General features: G+C 38.7%; 1 protein-coding gene across 1 annotated transcript in view; it reads right to left on the reverse strand.

Annotated features, from left to right (window-relative positions):
- Positions 1-3,565: 3,565 nt before the first annotated feature.
- IMMP2L (inner mitochondrial membrane peptidase subunit 2) overlaps positions 3,566-13,096 on the reverse strand; it is a gene marked incomplete at its 5' end in the record, with an annotated part of 844,107 nt that continues 834,576 nt past the window's right edge. Inside the window, one exon of the mRNA XM_079711281.1 lies at positions 3,566-3,794. Within this exon, the coding sequence (XP_079567407.1) occupies positions 3,657-3,794 (138 nt within the window). The 3' untranslated portion in view covers positions 3,566-3,656. The remainder of the gene's footprint in view (positions 3,795-13,096) is intronic.

Below are 13,096 nucleotides of genomic sequence, written 5' to 3' on the forward strand. Positions count from 1 at the left end.
TTGTTGTTGTTGTTGTTTTCTTCCAGCATTTTGAGTACACTGTGTCACTCCCTTCTAGCCTACAAAGTTTCTGCTGATGATCTTATGGGGGTTGCCTTGTGCATAACATAACAAGTTATTTGTCTCTTGCTGCTTGGATTCTCTTCTTGTCTTTAACTTTTGACAGTTTAATTATAATGTGTCTTGGTGTGGGTCTATTTGAGTTCATCTTTTTTGGAACTTTCTGGGTTTTCTGGATCTGGATATCTGTTTCCTTCCCCAGGTTAGGAAAGTTTTCAGGCATTATTCAAATGAGTTTTCTCCTCTCTCTTCTCCTTCTGGGACCCTTATAATGAAAATGTTGGTCTTCTTGATGTTGTCCCATAAGCCCCTTCAACTATCTCTACTTTTTTTCATTCTTTATCCTTTTTGCTGCTCATATTGTGTGAGTTCCACCACTCTGTCTTCAATTCCATTGATCCTTTCTTTTGTTTCATCTAGTCTGCTGTTGAATCCCTCTAGTGTATTTTTCAGTTCAGTTATTATATTCTTCAGCTCTGTGACTTCTCTTTGGCACTTTTGTATATTTTCTGTCTCTTTGTTGAAGTTCTCACTGTGTTCATTCATTCTTCTCCCAAGTTTGGTGACCATCTTTATTACCACTATTTTGAAATTTTTTTCAGGTAAATCACTTATCTCTGTTTCATTATTGACTTTTCTGAGGTTTTATCTTGTTCTTTCATTTGGAATATATTCCTATTTCTTCATTTTCCTCGACTCTCTGTGTTGGTTTCTATGCACTAAATAAAACAACCATCTCTCCCAGTCTTAAAGGAGTGGCCTTGTGTAGGAGATGAATCTTATTGTTCTACTCTGCCTTAGCTCTTGGTTGTCTGTCAATCCTTTGTGATTGTTCATGCAGCCTGTTTTTTTTTTAGTGGCTCCTTGTAGTTGAGGGTGTGCCAAGACCTGTCAGTGGAGGGGAGGATCTCAGTCAGTACCTAGATTCAAGTGGTTTGGAAGCCAGGCCCTCAGGCAGCAGCTTTTAAAGTATGTAAATACATGTAGTCCACAAGCATAAATCTCACTGGCCACCAGAGCCAGGAAATCTAGAGGAGTCTTCTGGTGGCAGTTACAAAAATCAGGGTGCCAGAAAAGCTGTCTTCTGGGACATGCTGGTAACCTGAAATGAGGCAGAGGGAGAGCACAAATATGGCATCCACCCACCTCTGTCCGTGCTGTTCTTACCTCAGTAGGCCCCTAGATGTGTGCTAAACCAGATCCCTGCCCTCAGAATAAAGTTCCAGGTCAAGCAAATAGGCCTCTGTCACAGAAAGACTGGGTGCAGGTTTCAGTCTCCTGACTGTGCAGTGCCCTGGGGATGGTAGCCAGCCAAGAAGTGACTCTCCAATTATTATAGTCCCATGGGATACATGAATGCCAGCCCTGCTGGCCACCACAGCCAGTGATCAAAGGGTGTCCCATGGGTGGCAGTCACAAAAACCAGGGCACCGGACATGCATAAGGCTCTTCTCTGAGAGATATTTGTGCTCTGCAACATGACAGAGGGAGAGTGTAAAGATAGTGCCTGCCCTCTGAGGTCTCTGGAAAGGATTACAGTCAGCCCTTATATGTGTGTTTCATTAGAATCCTGTCCCTCAGGTCATAACTATGAATATAAGCTAATAGGCCTTTTTCACAGAAAGACTGGGCTCCTGGGTCTGTTGCCTCTTGCTGGCCCTGGGAGTGTTGACAATTAAGAACTCTTTCTTGGTTGGTTAATAGTGAGAGTGATTGATGCACTCATGAAAGTACATACTAGGTAACACAGTTATAAACTCTACCTGGAGTTTCATCTTTGAGGAGGTAGCTTATGAGCTGAGTTGTTCAACAAGCATCAAGAATTAACTCTGCTGGTGATATGCTAGATGGCTTGAGAATACAAAATTAAATAGAAGGAACATTTGTCTCCTGTCTGAAGATTTACAATCTTAAATTAATAGTTTGAATAGGAAGACACAAATAGTCAATAAGGTAGTAAGGCTGATAGCCAATTTGCTGAACTGTTAAAATACCAAATTCTTCCATACCAGGGTAAGTAGCAGCTAATCCAGGTACCCCTTTATTTGTTCTCTACTCTGTCCCGCCTCATTATCACCCCCAATCCTGTCTTCCATAGTCCCTGAACTTTCCTGTGTTCTAGTAACTAAAGGTTTAATACTCTTATGCACGCAATATTTTACATATAATCCCAGGGGATGCACTTCACCAAGGGGTAAAAAAGTTTCAAGCCTTGAAATAGCAATGAGAATTTGGTGATCTGCAGTTTAAGACCAAAGTGTGAAGTTCAAGTTGGGGAAGAGAGGGAAATGGAAATGAGGAACTCATAAGGATAATATAGATCCACGGAGAGATATTAAGCAGATTTTTTTTAAATGATGATTTTGACCAACCTTAGTATATAAGTACTCATTGATGTGTGTTGAACTAGCTATTATGATGCTAATGAATTATTATTAGTATCATATACTCTTAATTTGCATATGTTTTTTGCTCTTGCTCTTTCTGTTCCTGCCAGCTAATGAGTTTGCATCCACATTTGCAAGATAGCTAATCCTTGTTTGGGATCTTATCTGCTGATGAAACAAAAGAAAGCGAAAGGAGGCACACAGATGCTAGAGATGTAGTTTCCATAAGCACAAACCTCCAACCAATGGGAGGAAAAAAAGAAAAGCTTCATACATATAGACTTGCATGCAGGGAATTTACCTCCTTAGCTATACAATTATAAAATCTATTATGCCAATATTACTCCACTTTTCAATAGGTGATTTCAGAATTATAGACATGAGCACTGAAAAATCATTGGGAGGGGAAAAGAGATCAAACTTGGTTGATCTGGAGTGATTTTTCCATTTCACTCAGAACATTTTACCAAACAGTAACCGAATATTGACAAATAGGTTTACTCATCAATGTGCATAGGCATGAGATCACTAAGAAGTTCTGGATTAAAAAAGGGCCAGTAAGAAAGATTTGGCTATATGAAAATATTGAGAGAATTGATTCCCCATTGCTTCCTTCCTTCCCAAAGAGAGAATGTGTTCCTTATTAATGGATGATTATTACAGGTCAAATAATAAACACCCCAAACAGTACCTGAGCAAATCAGTGTTTTATTTTTACATCAGTTTACTGTCCTTCCTGACAGTCACTGCATTGCAGATACTGTCAATTATAATTCCTAACACTATGTGTATAATGTTTCTTCATCTTCCATCTTAAGAGTAACTGAGTAATGTTATTTACTTCCATCACATATTAATCTTCCTATTCTTCCCGCAGCAAGCTCCAAAATCAAAACCTATCAGTAGAATATGTATGCATAAAAAAATCCAAAATTTATCCCCTTTGAGACATATGGGAATAAAATTTTCATATTCCCAAAGGTCTGCATTTTTTTGGCATTGAACAGGGTATTACAATTAACACAAAGTCAGGTAACATTTAGTACTGTTTAATATTTTAAAACTCTTTCTCTACTAATACAGATCATCTTAATGTGATAGAAATGTTTCTTGCACAGCATCATCTTGGGGGAAGCTTTGCCCCTATGGTGTTCCTCTTCTCCATCCCTCTTCCTGGGGTTGGTGGTGGTGCCTCCCCATCGCAGCAGCTCAGGGAGATCCATGCAGGCAGTCCTCTTCACTCTGAATGGGCAAGCGCTCTGGAGGAAGAACAGATTCCAATTTCTGCCAGCGCTCTGGAGGCCACAGGATGTGAGTAGCATGACCATGCAGGAGTCCCAGGGAAACCTGAACTCATGAGAGAGACAAAGTGAGAAAGATGTTCTTTTATATAGGATCATCATTAATATCTTGAAAACAGAATTTGATCCAGGCCTGATGTTCCATGGAAAGATAATTATGATGATTAAGAGAGTAAACCCTTAGTGGCATTTTTTCTACGTGCTTTATATATGTAAATTCCTTTAATACAACCATTTGAGGTAGGTATTGACATCCCCTTTTTGCATTAGAGAGAACTATGCTCAGGGAGGTTAAAGCACTAGCCAGAGGTCACATAGCTCTCAAGCCACAGAGGCTGGCTTCAAGGCTGAGTAGTCCAACTTCAGGGGCTGCCCCCTTAACCTCTATCTTCAGTAGACTGGTTGCATAACCCCCGGAGGCATGAATCTGGTTTACATTCTCAGAATTTCCTCCAGCGTTCCCAGTATCTCCGAGAGACTTTTTCTTTTTTCTTTTTTTGGTGGAAAATCAGATATCCCTTAAAAATATCTATATTTTGTAAAAAAAAAAAAAAAAAAAATACTGTCCCACATACTGGATGAGCAGCAGAAGTTAGGTGTGAGACTGTGTAGGGTGCCTCCACCGAAAGTACACTGAGCAATTCGGATCTACTGCTCACGAAGAGCGGTGGGAAACCAAGGGAAAAAAATCCAGTATATGGTCTTCTACTGATGATGGTTCGACTTATGACTTTTGACTTTATGATGGTGTGAAAGCAAGACGCACTCAGTAGAAACCATACTTCCAATTTTGATCTTTTCCCAGGCTAGCAATATACGGTATGATACTGATACTTTCTTGTGATGCTGGGCCGTGTCTTTGAGCTGCACAATTACAAGGGTAAACAATTGATACACTTACAACCATTTTGTTTTTCACTTTCAGTAGAGTATTCAATAACTTACATGAGATATTCAGTACTTTATTATAAAATAGGCTTTGTGTTAGATAATTTTGCCCAACTGTAGGCTAATGTTAAATGTTCTGAGCACGTTTAAGGTAGGCTAGATGAAGCCATGATGCTTGGTAAGTTTATTAAATGCATTTTTTTACTTAAGATATTTTCAACCTTCAGTGGGTTTATCAGGATGTAACCCTATCATAAGTGGAGGAAAAATCTATATGAAAATCACTGCAGATGAAATGCATTTTTTTACTTAAGATATTTTCAAACTTCAGTGGGTTTATCAGGATGTAACCCTATCATAAGTGGAGGAAAATCTATATGAAAATCACTGCAGATGGTAAAAGACATACCAGGATGAAAGAGGAGGCAAGGGAAGGGAATTTTTCCTGGAGGATATAAGACTGAGTCCTGAGAGGGAGGGAGCCCTTAAAGACATGTCAGGGCTCCCTAGGGACATGAACTGCAGTGCTCAAAAGAATGTAGCAAACCGGTTTAAAATGCAGATCAAGGCCCTATACTCAGAGATTTCCAGGCCCTCCCTCAGACCTGTGAAGGGTAATCTGTGCCTTTTGTTGTCGGTGCTATCAGGTAATATTTTAATGGTATGTAGAAGCTTACAAAGCACACTCATATTGAGTGCCATCTATAAACCAGATACTGTGTGTCCATTTTATTTTCAAATGTTTTTCCTATAAATTGGAGCTCCATAGTGATTAACATATGACACTGCTTTCATTAAAGTTCTTCTATTTATATGCATTTGAAAAATCACACTGCCCAGAGCCTCAGAGCTGGGTGTCAAGGGAGACACTTCCAAATAGATAACCAGAAACATTAAAAAAAAAAAAAGTAAACATTCACAACAACTTGAAATACAAACAAGATAAGCCCAAAGGGTACCAAGAAGCCCATGGGCCCAATAAAGGAATTTTTCAACTTGTTACTGTAAAAATCAAACCTACAGAAAATTTGAAAATGTTGTATAAAAAACAGCTCTATTCACCAAAATTCACCAGTTATTTACATTTTGCTGCATTCATTCCCCTCTCATATGTGTATATACGTATTTCTACTTTTTCCTGAAACATTTGAAAGTTGTCATCATGCTGAATTTATCCCCAAATACTTCAGCGTGTATCACCTAAGACACTTTCCTACATGAACACAATACATTATATGCAAGACATTTAATATTGATACAATATTACTTAATATACAGCCCACATACAAATGCTTTCAATTGTCCAAATGTGTTTCAGAGCTATTTTATTTTTTTAATTTTCAACTGAGGATCACGAATTGCATCGATTGTCACTATGATGCTTCAGTTTACATTTGACTTAATCTAGAGGTTCTACATCTGTAATTACCCGATTTTTTTCCCCTCCTGATTAGAGTCAAGTGTTCTTGGCAAGAATACCATAATAGTTATTATATTCTTACCATTTTATCACATCAGGAGGCACAAAATATCAGTTCATCCCATGTCATGTGAAGTTTGATCATTCGATTAAGGTGATGTTGACCAGGTTTCTCTTGTAAACCAATCATTTCCCTTTTGTAATCAGGGGGAGGATATTTTGAAATGTAAATATCCTGTATGTCAACAACATATCATCTCACTGCTCTCTGAAGGAAGCTGGTTTCTAAAGCATCTAAAATAATTTTAACAACTATTGATTATCCTGCCTGAAACAGGATAATCAATTATCCTTTCTAAATGTTATTTCTTTTACATTTATTAGCTTCCCTTCTCTTAAGAAGTGCTGTCCCCATCAACCTCAAATGCCTATATATATATATATATATATATACACACACGCACATACACATATATATATATATATATATATTTTCTTTTTAGTTGTGGCACATGGGATCTTTTAATTGCAGCTTGTGGGGTCTAGGTCCCTGAATAGGGATCAAACCCAGGCCCCCTGCATTGGTAGCACGGAGTCTTAGCCTCTGAACCACTAGGGAAGTCCCCAAATGCCTATATTTTAACATAAAAGATTCCTTTTTAAATTCAAAATCTTACTATCATTTGGTTTGTTTGATACTCAGATGTCCTACGTTGGGCCAGTGGGAGTCCTCTGTTCATTTTTGGATATGTCTCCATGAATCTTTGAGCACTTCCTAACTTTTTGGTACCACTAGGTGTTGTGGGCTTACCTTGTACTTTATACCTGTTCCCTCTGAAATTAGACTTCTTTTATCAAGGAATGCTATTTAGAAATCAAGATCTGGTACTAGATGTGCTCATTGCTCCTGGGGGTGTCAATCTTCTATGCCATTTCAGGGGATAAACATAAAAAGCCCCAAACCACAGGATTCTCTCTTACCTTCCTCCATTCCCTATTTCTATCTCCCTTCTTCCAGAGTGAGCACTCTGTCTCTCCATAACAACACATTTACACTATCCTAAAATATACAAACAATAGTTTTGAGATCACTATACTATAAATACTACCAACAACAAATTTCCTGAGTAAAAATTGAGATTTCTTTGCAATTATTTTGGTCCTTAAAATCTCATTTTAAGGGTGTATTGGCAGAGTCCTGTATTCAAAACTTAGTTGAATTCAGTCTTTTTTTCTTCCCAATATACAGTTATATTTCTATTCGATATATAGTTAGGCCTATTTGTTTTTATTTGTATTCAATTTTAGAGTTCGCTTTTGTTATCCTTTTTGATTCAATTTAACTTGTATAAATATTTAAATGGTTTAAGAGTAAAATTATTCTTAAAAGGTATGGCATGCAGAATAATGTCCCCACACAAACTCCAGAGATGCATATCCTGATCCCCAGAAGGTGTGAATATGTAATGTTCCAGGGCAAAATGGGAATTAAGATAAGGAGACTATCCTGTAGGGGATCCCATGAACACAAATGTAATCACAAGGGTCTTAAATGTAGACCAGCTAGGCAGAAGGGTCAGATTCAGAGAGATATTTGAAGATGCTGATGCAGAACAGGGCCATGAGCCAAGGAATGCAGGTGGACTCTGAAAGCTGGCAAGGAAACAAATTAGCTCCTAGAGCTTCCAGAATAAAGGCAGCCCTGTGATACCTTAATTTTAGCCTAGTGCCCATTTTGGACTTTTGGCCTCCAGAACTGTAAAATTATAAACTTACGTTGTCTTAAGCCACTAAACTTGTGGTGATTTATTACAGCAGCAATAGGAAATAATAAACTAATAAAAAATATACACAGAGAAGTTCCACTCCCATCTGCTACCTTACCTCTCTAATAGGCTAACTATATTAATTAGTTTTTGGTTTATCCACTTTTTTCCAAAAAAGAAACCCAAATACATATTTTTATCAATTTTTATCTATTACATTCTTATTTCCCTTTTTTCTCACACTGAAGGTATATATTCCCTTTTGCTTGGTACTTTTATTCTTAACAGCATATCCTGGAAACCACTTCCTATCACTTCATAAAGATGGAGCCTGTGGCTTTTACAAAAGCCCTATCCCACATCCAAGCGATTCTGATTAACCCCACTAGAAATCTAGATCTGAACTTTCCACTTGGCTTCACACCAAGAAAAGGTAAACCTAACCAACTTTAAAAACTCTCTTGAATATATCTGGAACTCCTAAGTAACCATTCTAACCATATTAACTGCAGAAGCCTAGATCTAAATGGTCTGTCATGCTGCCGTTTTTTTAATCTATTTTTGTTCTTGTCTGGGCTCAGCTGAGCTAGAGAACAGCTGGTCCCCATCCCCTCCACAATAACCCTTTTTAGGTTTGATAGCTGCTACTCAGTTGTTCCTCAAGCCTTTATTTGCTTTTCCAAGTTGTTTAACTTTTTTCATAAGGTTGATCTGCCAATCTTTTAACTGGGCTGAACTCTTGCCAATATTTTTGCCTGATTTCCTAGTTTCGGAGCTCAGTCTTAACAGAGTGATTCAATTTTTTTAAATCAACATTCGGTTTACCAAAACCTATTATAATTTTATTCCAAATATTTATTAGAGATGCTACTCTAACTTCCTGAAAAAAATGATTCATCTTCATAATTATAAATAATGGTGAAAATTCCCACAGATGGATAATGTCAGTATCATTTTAAAACATGGTATGGGAATGCAAAATATAACTGTTTTTTAAAGACTGAGATTAAGATAGAGAGTGCCTAGTCACTCTCTTAGCTATCTTGTCACAGATCTTTTTTTTTTTTTTTTTGGTTGGTATGTACATAGACATGCAAAGAACACAGTGAATTTAAAAGGGCATAAAAATCCAGAAATATATTAAACTTTAAACAAATTAGAAGTTCTCTTCAGGTACAGCATTGGTGTCCACACATACTGTGTTAGGCATGGTCTTCCAGAGAAACAGAACCAATAAGATGTGTGTATATATAGGAAGAGATTTATTTTAAGGAATTAGCTCACACAATTATGGAGACTTGGTGAGTCCAAAAATCTGATGCAGAAGACCAGTAAGCTAGAGACTCAGGAAAGAGCTGTAGTTTAAGTTCAAAGGCAATCTGCTGGTAAATTCCTCCCTGGTTGGGGGAATGTCAGCCTTTTGTTCTTTTCAGGCCTTCAACTGACAGATCTGCAGTACATGAGTGTGACTTATCCAACCTGCTTTCAAAGTCCACCCATCTAAATGTAAATCTCACCCAAAACCACTCTCGCTGAATGATGTTTGACCAAATATCTAGGCACCTTGGCCCAGCCAAGTTGACACACAAAATTAACCATCATACCTACAAAAATATAATCAATCACCTCTGACAAACATATTTCCTCTGTGCTTACTCAATGTCACACACAGTTTTCACTATATTCGGGGTGATGTTCCAAACGACTTACTTATACACACTGACTCATTTAATTCTCACAATAACCCTGACGCAGGTACTATTATTGTCTCTACTTCATAGTTGAGGAAACTCAGGTATAACAATACATTTTTTGAGCTGAGGCTTTAATACATGCCCTCTGGCCCTCGAATATCTATATCAGGATCATCACCATACAATTTATCATACAAATGAGACACTTCTGACAGTCAATGGGGGCACTTTAGTCAGGATAATAACTTGTCCAAGACTGTCCTGGACAAATTAAGATATGGTCACCCTAATCATACTACTTCTTGATATTCCTAGGTCCCACATACTTTCCTGAAACAAGTAGATTTATCAAAAGGAAATGCACATTATGGGCAGAACTGTGTTCCCCCCAAATTCATATACTGAAGCCCTAACCCCTAGTACCTCAGAATGTGGCTGTGTTTGGAGATAGGGCCTTTAAAGAAGGGACTAAGATAAAATGAGGTCATTAGGGGAGGCCCTAACCCAATCTGATGGTATGCTTGTAAGAAGAGGAGATTAAGGCACACAAAGGGGTAACAGGGTTGCATGTAGACAGGTGAAAGACCATGTAGGGACACAGCAAAAGGACAGTCACTTGCACGCCAATGAGAGTGGCCTTGGAAGAAACCAAACTCACCAACACAGTGATCTTGGACTTCTAGGCTCCAGAACTGTGAGAAAATTTGTTGTTTAAGCCATGCAGTCTGTAGTATTTTGTTATGGCAGCCCTAGTAAACCAATATAGACATAAAACAGGAACACTGTGCTGGAAGCCAGGTCCTGAGATGTCCCAATATTCACACAAAATAGGGGAACAAAGGAAGAGGATGAGAAAAAAAAAGTCTGTTATTAAAGAGCGAGACAGAAAGAGAGATGCTTACGCATGTATGGAATACAATTCTTTTCAATAGCTTAAATACTTTGACCAACCAACCTAATATTTTATTGGGACTCAACGCTCCCCTCTCTTTGCTCGTTTGTGTCCCCTGTGTAGATGTGTCTCCTCCAATGGATTCACAGTGTTTTTAGGCTTGAGGAATTCACTTTTACAGTAAATTTTAAAACACACCAAAAACACATTAAACATTATAAACCCTTAGCAGATCATTGTACTTTTAGTATCTACTGAATGAGAAAATAGGTCCATTTACATGTATTAATGAGCCTCTTATAATAACTCTTTTGCCCAAAGATGGGGAATCAAGGATCTAGAATATTTGTCACCAAACTATTTTGATTGTATACCCCACTAGCAAAAATACTTGAGAATTCACCTTTGTATTTATATATTTAAAATTGTATATATAATATATAAATATAAAATTATATAATATGTATTAGTATTAACACTCTATAAAACCAAATGTTAGTAAAGCTCAAATTCTTATTTTTCAGATCCAAAGTTCTAATTATTTATTTACTTTTTTTTTGCATCCAAGGGATCACTATAAACACCCCCTATATATTTCTGCTCCCTCTTTAGAAATCCCTTCTCTGGCAAACGCCAAAATTACTGTCTGGAAAGTGATCAGTGCTATCAGGCAACTGGTTTGTTTTGTCCACATGATGCCAAGGAACCACATGGACTAAATTTACAGTGAACTACCTGTCTTTGATTGAATTGGCTCCATTAAGAAGTTATTTTGGCATCTGGCAGACACAGCCTTCATGGGCCCAGCCTTTGCTTCAGGTGCCAGGGGCACAGGTGTGTGTTACTGTGTTTCCCTCCACCCATTTCCACAGGGCTACAGTCTACAGAACACGCTTCTGATTGTTGGCTTCAGGGCACCCTCTGTTGAAGGAAGAGCTTGCAAGGACAGTCTGTGAGTACTGTGGTAAAATAATAAAAATAAAACCAGTTACTTTGTACTGGTCATTGCTGAGCAAGGACAAACATAAGCACATGAGTCTAGAGATAGGACAGAGGGGGAAAAACACAGAAAAGAAGTTAAGGAAGAAAGAAGATGACTGTTAATGGGAGCAAATTCCTTTTTAAGAAGATGTTCAGAACTAGAGCCAGGGTCAGAAGAGGACCAATGTGAGAAATCAGATGAAGCATAAAACTTCCAAGTTTATGTGATTAAAATGTTTTCTGGGGCTTCCCTGGTGGCGCAGTGGTTGAGAGTCCGCCTGCCGATGCAGGGGACACGGGTTCGTGCCCCGGTCCGGGAGGATCCCGCGTGCCGCGGAGCGGCTGGGCCCGTGAGCCATGGCCGCAGAGCCTGCGAGTCCGGAGCCTGTGCTCTGCAGCGGGAGAGGCCACAACAATGAGAGGCCCGCGTACCACAAAAAAAAAAAAAAAAAAAAAAAAAAAAAAAATGTTTTCTGAAAAGGATAATGTTTTATCCAAGATTAGGAATTACTTTTCAGCAACAAATATTTGTTGAATGAGTGGATGTTCATTAAGGAGGAAAGCTAAAATCTGGAAATGCTATATTTTCTGATCTGGGCATCAAGGATATTCCCTAACTTATCTTAAGAGAAACATCCATAGTTTGCTGGAAAACAATACTAAGTGACATAAGAGTTTACAAATGATGTGCCACAGTGGATTGACCACAAACTAGTGCTACCAAAAAACTGTGATACAGTTCTTGATACAGTTCTTTGGTCCAGTCTCACAAGAATTTTTTAAAGTTACAGTATGGAATTTAAAACATATATATGAAATACATAGATTTTAAATTTTTATATTTACTGCTTCAGAATTTTAAAATATATTACACAGGCGAAGAAAATTGGTTTGGATTGCCTCTGGTGACCACCATTTACCTCCAAAACAAATGAACAATATTAGGGAGGAGAGAAATGTATAATGACTGGTCCTCAGTCTCCTGGGATGAGTACCATTGGTTTTTGAGTAACAGACCAAAATCCTGGCTACTTGTCCTCTTCCACACATTAAACTTTTCCTGAATACAACATCCACATCAGTCTGCTCACAGCGGCAGCCAGGGAACACTGCTCCCTGCTGTATTGACATTCTTTCTGGACTGGAGTACCACAAAAGAGGATGTTGTCTTGATAACTACTGATAAGACCAGAGATGCAAGTGGTACCTGGAGAGCAGGACACTGGAGAGAAACATGGGACTTCACTCAGGGCCCGTGCTTCGGTACTGTGCATTCAATATGACGCTGCAAGTGGAGAGTGTAGGGCAGGATCTGTGCATTGGTGATCAATCCCGAGGGAGGAGAGCACTGTACACCAGTTACGAATCCCGTGGAGGAACTCCAACTAAATGGAGGACAGCACAGATCATCACAATGCCAGCCACAAGGAACAGATGTCTAACATCTCACCCACTGCATCTTGGTGTCAGTCCCCAAGGAAGACACAACGCCATCAAGCACTGGATGGAACAGTGCATCGCTCCCACAGAGAAAAGACAGAGCAACACTGGCTTCCACTGTGGATGTTGCTGGTACTCTGCTCCACAGAGAAGGACGTCCTGATAGTGCAGAGCTTTGCCTTCCTGGCCCTGCCTCTGTGGTCACCATTTTCTGGGAATGTCAGTGTTACACAACAACAACACTCAAGGCAGGTACTTAAAAACAAC

Source organism: Hyperoodon ampullatus (assembly GCF_949752795.1).
Source record: "Hyperoodon ampullatus genome assembly, chromosome: 9".
NCBI lineage: Eukaryota > Metazoa > Chordata > Mammalia > Artiodactyla > Ziphiidae > Hyperoodon > Hyperoodon ampullatus.